Source organism: Phoenix dactylifera, chromosome 7 (assembly GCF_009389715.1).
Source record: "Phoenix dactylifera cultivar Barhee BC4 chromosome 7, palm_55x_up_171113_PBpolish2nd_filt_p, whole genome shotgun sequence".
NCBI classification, from domain to species: Eukaryota; Viridiplantae; Streptophyta; class Magnoliopsida; order Arecales; family Arecaceae; genus Phoenix; species Phoenix dactylifera.
In genome coordinates, this window is record NC_052398.1 from 1,148,923 (window position 1) to 1,166,897 (window position 17,975).

The following is a 17,975-nucleotide window of genomic DNA, read 5'->3' on the forward strand; positions in this document are numbered from 1 at the left end:
TAGTTTGATTCTTGAATGGCATAAAAAAAAAAAGTAGGACTTGCAAGAAAAGAGATGGAGTAGGCAAATAAAAGCTCTTTTTTTATATAATTTATATAACTTATTAACCAATTGATCTATTAATTTAAATAATAAATAAGCAATCTGTTTAACCTACTCAACTCAATCCAACTCGATTATTATCAGGTTATTCTGTTTATGATCGGAATATGTTTTAGCCCAAATCTAAATACAGATCGAATAGGGGTGAGGTTGAGGGATCCAGACACATTTTGCCAGCCTTATTCTCCGCCGATCTAACACACAAGTCTCTAAATATTCGCCCGTCCCGTGATGTATAACAATATGTTATATAAATATAATAAAAAGCCCCCAATAACCCTACACGACGAGACACCCCCCCACATCCCCCGTTCCTCCGTCTCGCGTTTTAGGGCGGAGAAGGGAAAGAAAAACGAAGAAAGTCCGAGAGGCCCCGCCATATCTACGCCGCTGCCATGTCTCAGGTACTCGGCTTCTCCTCCTTTCTGTTTTTCTTTTTGTCTACGCATCGTGTCGCATTCTTCTGATCACAATGGCTCGCTCGTCTCTTACCCTTCCCGATCTTTCTTCCCTTCTCGATCCAAGGAGCTTAATTCTGTGGGGTTATGTCCATGTTCCTATCGAATTAAGGCGATCATCGTTTCTTTCTTCGCATGGTTTCCCGATTGCACCCTGTCTCGCATCTCGTGTCCCGAGCTGATTTTTTCTCCTCTTTTTTCTAAATTTGTTTCCTCCCCCGTGAATACTCTGGTTCATTGCTATTTCTGTGGCATTGATTCTTGGATTTAAGTGGATCGGCTTGTTGGCATCCATTGTGACGAGAAACGAGAAGCTCCTGGCCTCCTGTCTTGTTGGCACTGGTGCCGGTCTCGGTGTTTCGAGGGAGTACAGAATTCCTTTCTGCTATATCCTTAATAGCGTGGAAACCAAGCTTTCCGTGCTTCAAAAATGCGGAATCTCGTCTCTATCATCAGGACTTTTCAGAGTAAGTTCCTTGGCTTGGGGAGGACATTTAGTTCGTACCGCTATTCCTCGATCCAGGGAGAAATTCCATCTTAGTGATCAACCTTTCTCTCTTTTCCTCATCTTTGGATATTCTTGATATACTAGTTGTACGGGCATGAATCAGAGGTTTCCCTATCTTGCACATATTATACTAATTTCTAATTCCTCGAGTCCTTACATGTGGGGCTATCCAGCAAATACTCCCAGCAGTCACTCTGTTTCTTCTTGCCATAACAATTCTATCCTTGTTTCTTCAGCAACTTATCAATGCTGTCAAGATATAGGAACCTCAATCAAGAACGATATGAAGAGCAACGTGGAGCTTGAAATCTGTCTGCTTGCTAATTACTATTGCCATTCTCTGTAGGTGGATAATCGGAATTCGTCAGCTGGCAAGCGTGCTCGAACCGATGGTAATAATGTGTTTCTTTCCAAGAACGATAACAGAGAGCTGGTTGAATTTAGAAGGAAGAAGTTGGAAATAAGACAAAACTTTCTCCTTTTTCTTCAGGTGGTCGGCGAGAGGATGACTGGACATGTCCTAGCTGTGGCAATGTCAATTTCTCATTCAGGACAACATGCAACATGCGGAACTGTGCTCAGTCAAGGCCTGCAGATCATAACACGGTTAGTATTGCATCCGCTGCATCATTGAATTTATCTCCCTGGAGTTGTTGTAACGCTTCTATGCATTTTTGTAAAAGGCGCAAGTGCTCTCTCTCTCTCTCTCTCTCTATGTGTGTGTGTGTGTGTGTGTGTGTGTGTGGCAACAGAGCTGCTGTTGGGAAAATTTTGATATAGAAGAGTCAGGCTACTTCTATGTAGTTTTATGTGGCTAGTCTTGATTATGGAACACCCAAATTTTTTATATCATGCTTGGAAGTACAACAGACTCAGGAAAGGGATGCATTACCTTTTTGAACCAACTAAAAGCACCTATGTGCTTGTAGAAGATTGTGCACTAATCCTGCTGGAACTTATTTTACTACCCTTGTTTCTTGACATTGGCTTTTTCTCTCAATATAATAAAATGCATATCCAGGTAAACTAGAGATTGTTTTGCAGGCTAGGGCCACTGCTAGGTTTCATACTGATGTATCTTTTCTCCCTTCAGAAGTCCGCGCCAAAGCCTCTGCAGGCTCCTCCACCTTACACATCTTCAGCTGGTTATATGGGTTCAGCTAATCCAACTTCACTGTATCTTGGTGCTCCTCCATATGGGTCTTCTCTTTTTAACGGGCCACAATTTCCTCCTTATGATCTACCTTTCTCTGGAGGTTCCGCTTATCATTATGAGTATGGCAACCGCCTTTCTGTTGGTAGCCCATATGGGCCAATGCATATGCCTGGACCCCCTCCTTATTCCAGTGGATCTATGATGGGAGCAGGTGATTTGCTGTATTGTTTCCTAGGAGCTAAGAATCTGCATTATTTTTTACTTTATCTCTGTCTGATGATGATATTTTTTTTTGAAAAAAAGCCAAATTAGTGGAAGGTTATATACTTTCTTTTTGAGGAAATTTGAGTTATTGGTCTGTGAATTAAATGAAAGTTTAATTCATTTGAATGAGTTTTGTCAATATTACTTTAATATTGTGTTGGATGTGTTGCGAAGCTTGTGACATTTTTGGGTCAAACACAAATTTATGCAGTAGTTTCCTATGTTCTACTGCTCTAGCTGGAAGTCTGCTGATGATACATTATAAGTTGCATTTTGTTATGCTTTAGGTGGTATGTATGGGATGCCTCCTCTGGTGGACAGATATGGCTTGGGTTTGCCGCCGATGGGTCACGGTATGATGGTAAGTTTAGCACTGAAACTTTTCGGCTTCAGTAGTCAGCCTGCATGGCATTCATGTAGTTTGGATTGTAGGTAGATCATTTTCTGTTGTTTTCAAAATGTTGCCTTAATTTGAGCTGTCTGCTGCTGACTTGTAATTTTAGTGGCGCACCCCTTTCTGAAGGCCTGTATGTGTGTGTGTATATGTATATGTAACTGTGATGTAATGTATCGGCATGCTTTAATACAATCTGGGTTTATACATATCCTTGCTGACTCTTAATTTCCTTCATACTACAGTAATGTTCTTTTTTTTGATTGAAATTTTTGCAGGGGGCAAGGCCTGGAACATATCCTGATGAGAATTGTCAAAAGAAGGCTGCAGGTTTGTCTATAGAAGTTTTTGGTATTCCCTAGCTTGACGGCGCTATGCTTCTTCTTATTTTTTAACTTTTTTGGTTTCACAAATATATCTAGGTGCTGGACGCGACAGTGACTGGACATGCCCTAACTGTGGCAACATTAACTTCTCCTTCCGAACTGTCTGTAACATGAGGAAGTGCAATACCCCAAGGCCTGAGACCCAGGTTTGAGCAGCTCTGTGCCATTTTTTCCCTTTAACTTTGGATATCCTTCCTTGTATTATTGATTGGCTGTGCCATATGCTCGTTATTGTCAAGCTTTCCCCTTCCTGTTCTGCTCTTGACCTGTGGTGTTTTACACTGTCTCATGACTTTATGGTTGCATATGGTTTCAGAATAAGAAAAAGTGGAATAGAAATAGTTGTGCTTATTGGTATAGTCACAAGTTATTCATATTTTTGTTTGGCTAGAATTTATGGAATAACTTTTGGGAGGGGGTGTCCTTGTTCATAAAGAAATAGGAGAGGCATGGCTTGATTCCCAAAATAGCTCATGACACAGCTTTCCTTGGAATAGTTATACTCCGCATAAGCAAGTTTGAGTGGCATAACTATTTTTTGATTATGCCTATTTACAAAGCCTGTTTGGCGGGCATAAAGCTTATTCCAAGGCTTGTGCCAGTTCTATTCATGAACGAAATGCTGCTTATCAGAATTCTACTGGTTCTCATGTGTAATCAGCTCAAGTTAAACTTTAATGCAACAACATGGATTTATTTACTGGCGTCAAAAGATGTATGTATTATTTTCAAACTTATGGCAGTTCATTGAGCGACAATGAAACCTATGGTAATGGCTATGCAGGTCATCTGTTTTAAACTGTCTTTAGATGACAAACACGGTGGTCCAAAAGTGAGTGGCTCTTGTTTTTTCCATCCTGTCCCATCATAAACTGCTCTGTTAATACTTGTGACTATGATCTCGGACATGTTCTCATTGATGCATCTATTTTTTCACATTTTACACCAGATGGTGGAGGGACAAGTTTTCCTATCTATGATACTATCCTCCTGTGCTAATCCTATATAAAAGTAGGTTTATTTCCAAGTTTTTCAATTCCCACAATGCCTCTAGTCAGATTTCTCAATTAAATGGTGTACCCATTCTTAATCTGGACACATAGGTCTGTTATTGTTAAGAACTTCCTGCCCAGCAATCCTAATCTCTTTTTCCACCCACCCAAACTCTAATCCTCAAAGCTCGTCCGCATTATTGGTCCAGCAACCCATGACTCTTCACTCATAAAAACCATTTTTCCAAAAATTAATAGTCAGCTAATTTTGAATATTTAAATTTTAGAATTTAACTATATTATCCTATATTTGAAATCTTTAGCAGCCATGTGCATTTGAATGAGCATTATAAGTATTACTTGATAGATGTGTTAAATCTATTCATCATCATGATCAAGCCTTCTTCCATCAAAAGGGGAATGGTTACAAAGTACAGCTCTTAAAAGGCTCCATCAAATTGAAAGATTTTGATGATTGGTTATAAATTGTGTCAACCTTTTTAGAACTATTGCTGGTTTTCTATCTAGGACAACTTTAGCTAAGAGAGGGGTGCCCGCTACAAATCCTAGGAGGCAAGTAGGTGCATAAGAAGACTATCCTATTGGTCACAACTTAAGCTTATGTGGAGGTCCTTGTGTGGGAGAATGGCTTGTAGGAGATCTGCTTGAAAAATTATAACTGTCCTGGACATAACAGGAGCATTATGTTTCGGGATCTTTGGGAAAAGCATTGGCCAGGCACCTGTGATCTCAGAAAAATGAGGGGGAGCTGGGTTGATTTTGGTGGATAACTAAATTATAGGTGGTGAGGCAGGATGCAGTTGATCTCTGTTATCATCATATTAAAGATAGAGATAGGTGATTGTATGGAAGTTTTAGTTGAAAATATTAAAATTTAATATGAAATTTTCTTGGATTTTTCTGTTTTACTGGAAGACTTTATTCAATGAGTCTAATTCAAGCTTATTTCTTTTTATTTTTATGTTCTTGAAATTCAGTGGATTTGATGGAAGTCTGCTCTCTGCTTAAAAAAATAAAATCGATTTTGTTATCTATTAGGAGTTGCTGGTTTAAGGTGTTGTGATTTTTCTGTAGAGAAAATGATTAGGCTAAATGCTAATTTCTAAGACACTGTGATTATTAAGATTATAATCTTTAAATTCAGACATTTTCAGTGCATGAAAACACTTCTTACATTGCTTCCTGTCACGACATTGTACAATTCAAACTCTGCTCGTAATTGCTCCATCATATCTAAACTTTACTGACATCTTTCCTCCATATTGATACAGGGTTCAAAGTCCGAGAATTGCAAAGGCTCCAGTAAGTATAAGTCTTCATATTCACTCCCCCGCCCCCTCCTCCTCAGTTACATAGGTCCTTGTGTCTCTTTGAATTCAACTTCAATACAAAAAATTGTAACTTTACTTTTTTTTGGAGACTTTCTTTTGAGAATATTACATTACTAAATGTCTGCATGTGTTTATAATTTCCTCTGCTTATAACACCTTGTGTTGGGGAAGAAACACCTTTTAATTATTTTTCTTTTGTTTTCTTTTTTGTTAAACATATTCATCAGAAATCAGATGGTTTTCCTAATATCTTTTTTCTTGCTTTGTATTGCAGAACCAAAAATGCCAGAGGGCAGCTGGAAGTGTGAAAAATGCAACAACATAAACTACCCATTCCGGACCAAGTGTAACAGACAGAATTGTGGTGCAGAAAAACCGCCTCAGCCAAACAAAACTCATGGGCTGACATCCGATGAGGATGATCAGGTTCGTTATCTCATGCATTTATACTCATGATCTGTAGAATTGGTGCTTCTATTTTGTTTGAATAATAAGCCTGGTGAAGATGAGACAGAGCATGGGATCTCTTTTCATCTCTGATAAGATATATATGTTCGTAAGCATCGCTGTTTTCATTCTCTCGACATGTTTTCTTGCATACATTGATGCATCACCATGCTTACTGTTACAGTGAGTCCTAGAACAGTTATGAGGGTCGAGAAGGTCCACAGTCATCGTCGGCATTGCAGGCATATGATGTCTGAAAGGTCAGTCATGTGTCGTATAGTTGCAGCGGTTGTTATGAGTTTCTCCACCCTCTTGAGATCTGAGTCAAATTGTTGTACTAGTGGCAATGAGTCTTAGCCAATTTGCAACTGGTATCTTGGCATGTTGGGTATTGACAGACTTTTTCCTCCAAGAATGTCATGTGTGGGCCTGTCACATTCTGGTGGCATTTGCAGGTTGGTTCGCTTTTCTTGTTGCTTCAGAAGACCTTTGTGTTTCGATTTGAACTTTTGTCTGTTCTGGTGGACTATGTCTTAGATCCTCTATATCTGTTATATACTGTCGGTGTTTACTGATGGACTCCCCTGGGGATGTCTCCATCAGATATTTGGAGTTAATGGTTTTGTTCTCAGTTGGATAGATTTGTGTTTGTTCTTTCTTTGCGTATATTTGTCCAGTGGGTTGTGGCTTCTGCACTTTCAAGATCTGGAGGCTTGTAGTTTTACTTGTTTACTAAGCTTTCATCCGTTTCCTACTTGGTATTTTAGGAAAATTCTTTGATTTGCTGATGTCAAAATTGTGCCAGTACAAGATCTGGATGGGTGTTGTCTGGTTTTTGTCTGTAGTAGTGGATGAGACTAAATCTTTGGCTCGAGTTTGCAGTATTGTAGAAGTTATTCGTCGTCTGGTGGTCAGGGACTTCATCCTAACTCAATCCACAGAACTCCCTTTTCTAGCTTTTGCATTGTAAATCTTGAATGTCATTCAGATTGGCTTTTGATTTTGCAAGTAACCTGGATCATTATGCACTACCTTTTAAGTTAGACTTTCATAAATTCAGGTATTTTAAGTTATTAGAATTATTTATAGTGAAATCGTCTTGTTATTTGCATACGATACCTGTATTTTATGCCATGTCATATGCGAATGTGAATGCTTTAGATTGATGCCTTAGCAACTTTTTCTCGTGGACCATTATCTTCTGGCATCAGGGTGCAGTACTTGGTTTACTCTTCATAGCTTTTCCTCAGTTTACTTTCCAATCCTGTCCATATGAGTTGTCATCTGGATATACATTTTAGTCAATTGTGGCTGTAACAAATCTTATGAGTTACTAACTCCTAAATACTGTTTCCTCTTTTCTGGACTAGGTAACAGTTTAGTTTCTTACAGTCTGTATTTTAGCAAGAAAATGGATGGATCAAACTATGCATTCAGAATTGTATTTTACATGTAAATTTGTGCAACCAGGATAATTTTTTCAATTAGTTTGCTGTTGTCTTTTTGGGCAAAGTTTACCAACCTTTACTTTAGTAGAGAAAAGGTACATTATAATTTTTTGTTCTTCAGGCACTAGTTTAAATGATTATTTCTTGGGATATACTTTCGGATTTATATTTGTTATTTTGCTAACATAGCAAGTTTCTTGAATACTCAACTATCATATTTCTTAGACTGTTGTGTATTTTTAGACTTTGACAGCTTGTGGATGGGAAGGTTTTAGTGACATAAACTTTCAAGTTTGAATTATGATCCTCACAAGCCTCTGCTTAATCGAAAACCTTTATCGGTTTCAAATTGTGGAGGCATTTGTGGAGGATCAATGGTGACATCTATAAATTGGGTGCCGTATTAAGCTGTACCTTGATCATTTGCACTATTCAAGGTGCGACTTTGTGTTCCTCAATCATAGTTGGCTGTTCATTTCTGAAAGTAGGACAAACTAAGCTACTCTTTTCTAAATCAGATGGGGAAAGTGAGTTGTAGGGATTTAAGGCTTGGGGAAAGAAAAGGCAGTTGGTAAGAACGTAGATAAGGAAATTCAATTTAAAGGGACGGAGAAATTCAGTAACTATTGGCTTCAAATTTTCATTTTGGACCTGGTGGGTGCATTTTATGTTTGCTTTAAGGAAGGCGGTAAATGAAAAAAAGAGGACGAAATTTGTTTCACAATCCCACTTAATTATGTAACATTCCAAGTTTATCCATATGTGTAGGTCCTCAAGATGAGTTTGCACAAATTAATTCTGACCATCGCCTAAACTATTCCTAGCCTTAAAATTGGATGGATGATGGCTTAAGACCAATTCTTCTTAAACAACCATCCTACCTGATTTGGATTCTTCATAAGGAAAAGGTCTCTGCAATACTGTCTACAATGACTTTGTTGTGAAAGAACATGCTAACCTAGTTGACAAGAGTGTGTTTGAAGCCCGATTTTTTAAAAAATAGTGATCTCCCTGTAGATACTTCAATCCAGCAGTTTAGTTTAAAAATCTGAAATCTGCCTGTAAGAACTAATTAATAAGTCCGACCACTTTTTCCCTGTAATGAGAATAACAAATTCTAATCCATCATTGACTGATATTGTGCACCAAAAAAGGAAAAAAAACAGTAAGAGGGACAGAAATGATCTAAATATGGATGGCATGCTTTGAAATATTGTTTAATTATGTTGGGCTCTTTAGCATGATGAAAAAGTTTATTGGAAAAGAACAAAGGAATCATGATTTGTTGATTTTACATGGAATATAACAGGGAATTAATGTGTTATGGAAGGAGCAGTAGCATAGTTGCTATGGTTTATGAAAATGAGTCTGCAGAACTTCTTTGTTTTCGTGTGCTTCTTTCATGCAGAGCCTATAATACTTCCATTTTTTGATAAAAAGAAATGCTTTTTTTTCCTTTCTAAGCATTGCTAGACTTTTTAAGAAAACAAAATGATATACATTAGCTTAGTGACAATTTCTTCTAAAGATCACAAGTTTTACAAGAAATATCTTATTTTTAGAACAATTTTTCAGAAGGAACCTCTAAAAGGTGCATTAACTCTGCAAGCAATTGATTTATAGGGTGACTGAGAATTACATGTACTGTCTCATTGTTTTGAGGTGGTGACACTATCTTTTTTTTGGGGTTGGGGAGGTGGTTGGTAAGACGATATCTGGATCATTTTGCCTTACGTATGTTGCATCTTTCACTATGGTTTTTGCATGTGACACTTTGTGTCACATTCTTTCATGTGTTCAATTTAGACCTTAGTCCATCTTAGAAAGAAAAGAATCAAACTTGCTCATGCATACATTGATGCGATTATTTTGGACGAATCCAGTCCCTTTTCCTCTGGAAGACCTCCTGCATGAACATGCCATGAAATATGTATTCCATTACTTTATTCTTAATAAATGTGATCTACTCTTCTAGTTTATTTTGTTGATACTTGTTATATCTCCTTTTCACTTCATTACTCTTAGCTTTTCAATCCCACTTGAAACCTTACTCCGTTTCTAGATCCATATCAACAGTGTCAGGGCTTGTAATCATCTTATATTTTCTTTCAAGACTATTTGACATGTGGCAACAACATGACACTGTAAACTATAATCTTTAGTTTGTGCATTTGGCGCTTATATTACTGTTACTGTTTTCATCCATCACGTTGTCAATCCACATAGTACTATGGATGTATAATAGAACGTGGGTGTAACATGAACTTTTTGGCTTTGACTGGGGCCCCACTATGAGTGGTTTACCTTCCTATAATTGCTTGCGATATTCATTTGATGTCTAACTTCTGACTACTTTCTCCCATCATTTAATTATCATTTAACCACAACGTTATTTTGTCCAGTGGACGCACTATGCCATTCTTATGTCTGCACATCTAAGATTTCTGCAGGTATGTAATAATGCATGTTAATAATGTGAACAAAATGCTTGCAAAATTTGTTTATTTAATTTTTCTAGGAAGCAACAACAACACCATAACACATTTCATCAAGAATGAAGCGAACAGTGATATGAAGACAAAAAAATAATGGATAGGCGTGAAGGGAAAAGAAAACATAGGGCACTGAAAAACATTAAATCTTTTGCAACTTCTTGGATGCTGTTGCCTACTAAAGACCAATCCTGCCAGTAGAGATGAACATATGGTATATAATTCTTACAGTCACAATGATCTAAAAACTCAAGCTGTAGTGGATGGAACAGCTGTGTCAGTCCTCCTGATCTTGTGTTACTGAAAATTGAGTTTATGATGTTCTCATGATTTATTTGTATGTTTTAAATGCATCCATCAATGGTAGATTGTTCGCAATTTGTGATCGTTTATTGTTTGTCTGAATTTTATCTTGGAGCTTATTTCATTCGCTAAATGTGATGATAAAGTCACTTAAGTCAGCAACCTTACACTTGCATCTGGACTCTAAACACAGAATTATATTTATGATACGTTTGAACGTTATATGTGGCTATTTACTTCGCTGTCAACATGACATTGCATGACTATTTACTTCCCCGTGAACATGACATTCTCCTAGGATCCGTGTATCCACAAATTGTTTGTTGGATCAGTGATGCTCATGTATTCCAATTGAAAATTCTTGTTCCATCCATCTATTTCACTTCCAATATATAACCTTGAGGTGCAAACTGTGGTTTCTTGTACCTTCCCTTCTTCCCTTTATTTTATATTCTTCAAGGTGCCTTCAATTTTTATTTATATATTTTGATTGTTTTGCTGTTGCTTATCTTATTGCTTGATCACTGTCGCTGACTGCTTAGAATTGCCAACAGAAACTTCTGTATTGCTGGAAATAATGGTTCTGGTGCTTGAGATAGAGTTAGAAAAGAAAATGTATAGATTGGATGGATCATTTAAAATGGGTTGGTTGATTAGTGCTATAAATGATGACAAATATAGGCCGAGCTAGGCGATGCCCAGTTAATCACACCCGGAATGGGTTTACCTCTGTCACCAGGGGTGAATGCAACCTTGCGCAGGCACTGATTGCAGGGTGCAAGCACGTGATGCGCACCCTCCTAGTATGCTGTGTGCTATAAATGATAACAAATATAGGTGAGCTAGCCAATTCTCTAGGTATTCACACTTTGAATGGGTTTACCCTACCATTGGTGGCAAGTGCTACCTCAAGTCAAGTGGTGAGCTAGGCAATCAATTCTCTAGGTATTCACACGTTGAATGGGTTTAACCCTAGAATTGGTGGGGAGTGCAGCCTCGAGGGGACATTGATTGTACGGTGCAAGCATGTGATGTGCGCTCTCCTCATTTTAGCATGCGAGTGTGACACATAGGGGCCGTGCATTATGTGTGAGTGCTGTGCTGTGGTTGCGCTCACTGAGTCAAACTGCTTCGCACAACTCTGCTCTCCTTTGGAAAGGTTCGAGGTTCAACGCTTGGGGGTATATTCCCAAGTACCTGGACCTGGCTAATTAATCTCGTGTGGGTCTCCTCTCTCTCTCTCTCTCAAAAAAAAGGGGAAGGAATATATATATGTGTATATAGCAAAGATAGCATGTCCGAGGTGGCATGAGGTGATTGTGCTGTTACTCAGGTTTTAAAAATTTTAGATGGCTTGTAAAAATAATAGATGGATGAGCAGACAACTTATCAAGAAGAGGATGAATCTTGTTGTGTAAGACAGACAATGATAATGATGATGCGGGGGTGGCTTTTTTGTGGCATCTGATCAGTTGGTGGCGTATGATTCTGGTGGGGAAAGTATCAAAGTCGGGATTCAAGCCACCTCGCTTCCAACCCTCTCTCCTCTCACAGAGGTAGTAAATGTCCCTTTTCTAACAACCTTTATGGTTCTATACTTGGCCTGAGAGTGATCCGGCACCCTAAATCGTACATTGATCTTAATGTGCAAGCTCTATGACTTCCATGGAGGGTCTAATTCTGTGGGTATGAGCATCATGCAACACATTCAGGTGACATTCCATGACTGGCATCTATAGATGATCCTAGCCTTTAGCAAACAAAGTTTTGTATTACCAGCCAAGGCAAATTTGAGCAAGAGAGCGCCTGAGGCATATTCATTCAGAAGCATTAGTGGCAAAGCTTCCAAATTTTTATGGACATGGGATTAAGCACAAGAATATATAAAATATTGATTTTCAAGGAGATTTATGGTTGGTCGTGGGGCCAAAGTGGTGTTAAAAATTTATTGATCTTTCTCAAAGAAACTACAAAAACCTTAGAATTGAATCCACCTCTGAAATCTATAGTCTGAAAAGGGAGTGGAAACAACTAGTTGAGATGAATGCCATCTTCTAAGTTAACTTCATACTGTGAATGAAAGGGAGCAAAACTTTCAGGAATAAGGTTGCATGGACGAAGTAAAAATAGGTTTGTTTTGACAAGGGACAATGGCAGAGTTCCTGTGGACAAACTAGCGAATGCTATGAATGATGTGGACCATCCGCAACTACATACTGATTACTGAATTCCAGTTGTTTTTTTTTGTGTCTTATTTCTCATTTTACAAAAGTGATGATGCTTTGTTCTCCCTCTTTATGTATTCGAAGTTATCCCCTTTATCATTACTGTGAATTAAGGATAGGATACTGTTGAGATGTCTCGCATCAAATACTGTTATTAATTGTACAGCATATGCTTATCAAAGTCTAAGTTCTAGCATTAGATAGTTGACCTCATCAAGCATCCAGTCCAGGATTTTCTTTTTTCAATTTTTTAACTGTATTGCTGCATATCGATCATTTTAGTTATAAGCATTATCTATGTTTTGCAAGGGCAAATCCAATATTAGTGCATCTTGATGCAAACAGATCCGGATGATATAATGGCTTCTTGGAAAATGATGAAAACATGGGCTTATTTGCTAAATTATATATTTTCTTAACCCACAGCAAACAAAATGATGCACTAGAACCTGTTGCTTTTCTTGTTTTCTTTTGATCATCAATACGTAGTTTGAAGCTAAGCTTATGGCTTCATTTAATGGGTATGCAAGTCTCTAGAGTTTGCTCTTTGACCATTGAGATGCGCATTTACTAGTTTGAAACATTTGTGGAATATTGCGCCTTGTCATGACCACCTGCCGCCCAAGACATGAATTTGATTGTGGAGGGGAGAAAGGCACGACAAACTTTAGGTATTTGAGACAATTCATAGGATGAGATGGGATGTGCTCTCAAAAATTAGTTACCATGGGCAGGAGCAATGTGCCAGCTTTGATGGCAGGAAAACAGATGATTTTTGAAACTGCCGAATATGTATTCTTTGTTAAACGCACTTGAATTTTAGGTCCAAGTTTCTTCTTTTTGGAGGTTACGGGATGATGTTATTGTTTCGGAGGCCTTAAAATCACCGTTTGTAGGTTATCCGAAGTGTTGTAAAGAAAATAAAATGGATTTCATTCGGAAAAAAGAAGGAAGGAAGAAAAATGGATGGTTAAACAGGGTGCTTGATAGGGGTGGTAGGCAGATTGTGGGTGGTGAGAGTAATGTAATATTTTATGTCATACAAATATCTTCAACCTCCCTCAATTTGTGCTATTTGGTAGATGATTGCATGCTACATGTTGGTCGCGTTCACGGCCATTGGCAGGATGTATCGTTGATGCACGTCGGAGTGGGAGTTGGAGCCAACTAGCCAAGTAAGGCAGCAGCCAAGTGTGATTCTTGTCAAATTCAAGCTGGTCCATCTGGTCTCTTCAGATTGGGATTATGTGGAAAGCTTTTATGGGCATGATGCCTATCTAAGCGGTTGTATTCTTGGCCGCTTGGATTAGAGGGAGGGGGATTTGATTTTTGGTTCGAGTTTTTGACTTTAGGAGCGGTGTGGATGTAGAAGTGGAGAATCAAGGAGGAAAATACCTACTTATTTTATTAAAGTAATATTTCACAAGTAATAGGAGTCCTATTGTTGCCTCCATATGAAAATCGTTTTCCCCCTGCATATTGAAGTTAATTTTCAAATTAATTATCGAACGCTTTTGTTGATCAATTGTATATCATTGCTCGGTTCATTTGATGGGATGGTTGGGGATTAGCGCCTTTGCTACCAAAAACTCGACTTGATAGAGATGGAGATCTGAGGGTTGATGGCCTGATCTGAAGGGCGATTTCTGGATGCTCAAGTCGGGCAGAACATAAGCATGGATTAAAAAAAAGATCCGAGGAGCAGAATGAGAATATGAGCTAAGCTAGGTGTTTGATGCATATCTAGGACTCGTGGCTTTGTTTATGTAGCGATAAGGCCGTAGATAAGACACCATTGGGCTTTGAGATCAAGGGCTTATCTAGATCCGCTTAATTATGTGGAGTGGTAATTGATCGATTGAATATGTGAGCCGCATGTCGGATTGTCGCTGAATGCATGATTCGGGCTGAAACCGTTGGTGGGCGTTGGATCGGGGCTACGTCGGGTGCGGTGCAGGCTGGGTCGATGATGGTGGTGTTCGCTTACTGGTGAAATGAGCAGTCATTTTGTGGGTGTTCTTTAAATTTTGCCTTGATTATGACCTTGATTATAATAAACTGTCGACCTTTATGTGCGTTATTTTTGCAGTGTAAGAAATTATTCTGGTTTTTTGTTTTTGTCATGCGAAATCTTGATGCGAGGACAGAGTTTGCGAAGATGTAACGTGGCCTAACCACATGGACTCGGTGCAAAATATTTAAAATGATATGATAAAAAAACCTGATCCGACCAAATTAATTGGTTATATGGACACAAGTGATGGTTGATACGCAGCATCTATTGTTTTTCATTGGAGGCATGAAACGTAAAATGAGGGGGCAAGTGAAAATAGACCACTGAGAGAAGATCGGGTGTTCATTTCTTATGTTAATTTTGTGCTACCCTAATTAGATACTTAGGACGATCGCATGTGAAATCATTCGTATTATAGCAATTATGTAGCTGCATATGTCTGCAAGGAGATTTACTCCGGCAGCATCAATATTTTGCCTCTTGACTTGAAGATTAAGCAACGGAGGGCGCCGATTGATTCAGCAACGTTCAGCTTCTCAGCTGCCTCCTTCATCGATCCCTATATTTGGTTGCCCCATCTTTTCTCCTCCCTTGCTCTCTGTCATCCTCTTCTCCTTTTTCTTTTCCTTCTCCCATGGCCTCTTGGACCCTGGCTCCTTCGCCTGCACTGCCATGGGCGCACTCTCCTTTCTCCTACTCTCTCCTCCTCCGCCTCTGGCCGCAAGGATCTTGATGGCACAGAGAACTGCTGTGGGCATGCACCTTGTCCGCCTCATCCTCCACTCCCTTTCTACCCTCCATTTCCGCACCCAGCTATATAACAACCATTCTTTGCGATCCTCCGTTCCACTATCACGTGTAAGTTTTAGGAGTGGATACAAGGCATCGTCTTTCACCATAGGAAGAAATGGTAATTTCGATTGTTATTTGTCGATATTAGGAAGAAGTGTCGGTAAGCTGTGTACTACATCAAAATTTGCTGACGTTTTTTATAAGTGTCGGTAGATTACGACGATTAAAAGTGTCAGTAATGAAGGACACGGTTTTATCGACGCTTTTTGGTAAGCATCGTTGGAAGCTAAGAATTAGCCGACGTGGAGATATTAGACGATGCGATTAAGCATTGTTGGAATTCAATAACATGATGATGCTTATAAGCATCGTCGGAAGCCATTATTCCTTAAATCCCTATCTGAATCTCATTCTTCACAGTCCAACCTTCTCCTCCAGGCTGTCGGAAGCTTCACCACCGGTCTTCTCTCCTCCTTCGTCTTTCTGTCGGCCACAATCTCTTCTGGCGAGGAGCTCCTCCTCATCCTCCTCCTCCTTGCTTGTAGCCACCGCTAGTTTGCGGTTTTCTTTGAAACTTTGGCCGACTGTCCTCCTCCGTCGACAATGCTGTTACCGCCCCACAGATCTCAGGTAATCCACTCTTTACTCTATTGATTAATGCATTCTTCTTCGACGACGTCGTTGATTCTTCTCTTTGGTGATTCTTCTTTCTTTGATTACTGATGTTAGAAATAATTCTATTGACTTTTGGAGTGAGTTGCTTTGATATGCATACTGTGGCTTATGCGGAGGAATGAAAAAAATATATGTTTACATGTAAAGTTATGTCTTATAATTGCCGATTTTCATAAATTTAGTCGACAAAACTGTCCATTAGAGTTCTAAGGTAGCCAAGTATAAGTGAGCATCGGAGATGACATAATTATATGGTGAAAAAAATACACTTAATTATGTGTTGGTGCAAAATGCTCTTAATAGCCATTTTTTTAGCAGAGCATGGGTTGCATATTGCAACATGGCATCAAGGCCTTAGTCAACCATGGGGATGTTGAGTGAAATTTCAGAAGATATATTTCTAGTAAGAAAATTATGTACGGCTGTGGTTTTGATTATGTCGCTACAATCTCTAGATCTACTGTTTCCTATCTTGCCTATGTTTCTGCCATTGTTTTTACAGTTGAACTGAATTCTTGCTTTATGTTAATGCCACATTTGTAGGGCCATCTGTTTGACTCTTTATGAAGCAATCAATTCCCACATTTATCTCATTCTTATGTCATCTTTCTCTTAGCGGCCGAGGGTTACTGCTATCATGCCGCTATTTTTTCTGTCAGAATACAAACCAGATGTTGTCACCTAGTTGCTCCCCAAAGATGCCCTAGTTGGACTAATTAGTTCTCTTGAGTGATTTTAAAACCACGTTAAACAATTTTTTTTTTTTGAGCTAACAATGGTTATTTAATGTTGTTTATCTTTTTTAGATAAGTTGCAAGTCAATTAATATTCTAATAGAATGGATAAAAGTTGGATAAATAAGTTGAGATCTAGCAAAGAATATTTGGATAGAGTTCAGAATTTTATTAAATTTACTTTTGAGAAATCTAATTTTATCATGATACTTATGAGTTTTATTAAAACTCTGACTTTTTTAATTCAAATTGAAACTTTAATCTTTATATTGAACTATGTGTCATATATCATGCATCATATAATGTGTATCATGAACCGTGTATCTTCTATCATATATCACGTATGATGGATGATGTATCATATACCATATACTTTTTATTGTAGATGAAAGAGCATGGGAGAGAGCCTGATGAGGTGGAGTCATTTAAGATGACTCATATCCACCAAGATGATAGCTTTGTCCGGAAGGAGTCGAGAAAGATAGTTGTATGTATTGATAATCGATTTGTACAACGATATGTAATTTTATTTTTACAAACATTAGTATATGACCTTTTTTAACTAAAATACAGGACAAAGCTACATCTCTTATTGCAGAGTGTGTCGGGGAGTCATCATCATCTAGTGAGAATAGTCGCATTGAAGCTCAGGTGTTCACCGAATTGATGGAACAGAGCGCTATGGTAGGGTGGAGGGTTATGACGTTGGAGTTACCTCTACTCAGTTGTCTGCAGTGAACAGATATACCCAGGATGCCAGACATAGTAGTAGTACCGTAAAGGTTTGTAGTCTAAAGACAGCGATAGAGGAGATGTGGCAGAGCCTTTTGATAGAGATGGAGAAGATGAGGCAGAGCCATCAATAAAGGTGGAGGAGATGAGGCAGAGCCATCAAACAAAGATGGCGGAGATGAGACAGAGCCATCAAACTGAGATACAATCTTTGAGGGCTCAACTTGACCAGATTGCATCTTTGTTACACAGGTTTTTCCCTCTTTAGGTAAATAACTACATCTATTTGAATATTTTACATAATTATTATGTATTTTTGTATGAGCTTAATGATTTATAATATTTTGTGATTTTCGTATTCTTAACTTCTAAAGTTTCTATCTTTTTCTTATGGTTTTTGATACTTCCAGTACTCGTAGAGATGATGATGATGTTGCCATCGACCTCTGATAGCTCTTAAACTATTTTGTTAAGAGTTTTATATGTATATTTTTTTATATT

General features: G+C 38.5%; 1 protein-coding gene and 1 long non-coding RNA gene across 3 annotated transcripts; both read left to right on the forward strand.

Moving 5' to 3' along the window:
• Positions 1–369: 369 nt before the first annotated feature.
• LOC103715551 (ranBP2-type zinc finger protein At1g67325-like) lies at positions 370–17,839 on the forward strand. Of its 2 annotated transcripts, XM_008803221.3 has the most exons (11): positions 370–506; positions 1,415–1,460; positions 1,559–1,674; positions 2,162–2,435; positions 2,776–2,849; positions 3,161–3,212; positions 3,305–3,414; positions 5,553–5,583; positions 5,887–6,038; positions 17,128–17,229; positions 17,316–17,839. In XM_008803221.3, exons 1-11 carry the CDS (start codon positions 498–500, stop codon positions 17,478–17,480), a joined length of 1,131 nt encoding a protein of 376 aa, XP_008801443.2. In that variant the 5' UTR covers positions 370–497; the 3' UTR covers positions 17,481–17,839. The 2 variants fall into 2 exon arrangements, with proteins under 2 accessions (XP_008801443.2, XP_008801445.2); XM_008803223.3 differs by lacking the exons at positions 17,128–17,229; positions 17,316–17,839 and adding an exon at positions 6,244–7,543 and having other exon boundaries at positions 498–506.
• LOC120111281 lies at positions 3,421–5,412 on the forward strand. The gene is made up of 2 exons (XR_005512350.1): positions 3,421–4,100; positions 4,218–5,412. It is a non-coding gene; the product is annotated as an uncharacterized LOC120111281 (long non-coding RNA).
• Positions 17,840–17,975: the final 136 nt, after the last annotated feature.

Excerpts from the sequence above, each read along its gene's own strand:
- LOC103715551 (XM_008803221.3), top strand. Across the intron at positions 3,213-3,304 it reads TTGTCAAAAGAAGGCTGCAG|GTGCTGGACGCGACAGTGAC; the intron begins GTTTGTCTATAG and ends AAATATATCTAG. Across the intron at positions 6,039-17,127 it reads CATCCGATGAGGATGATCAG|ATGAAAGAGCATGGGAGAGA; the intron begins GTTCGTTATCTC and ends TTTTTATTGTAG.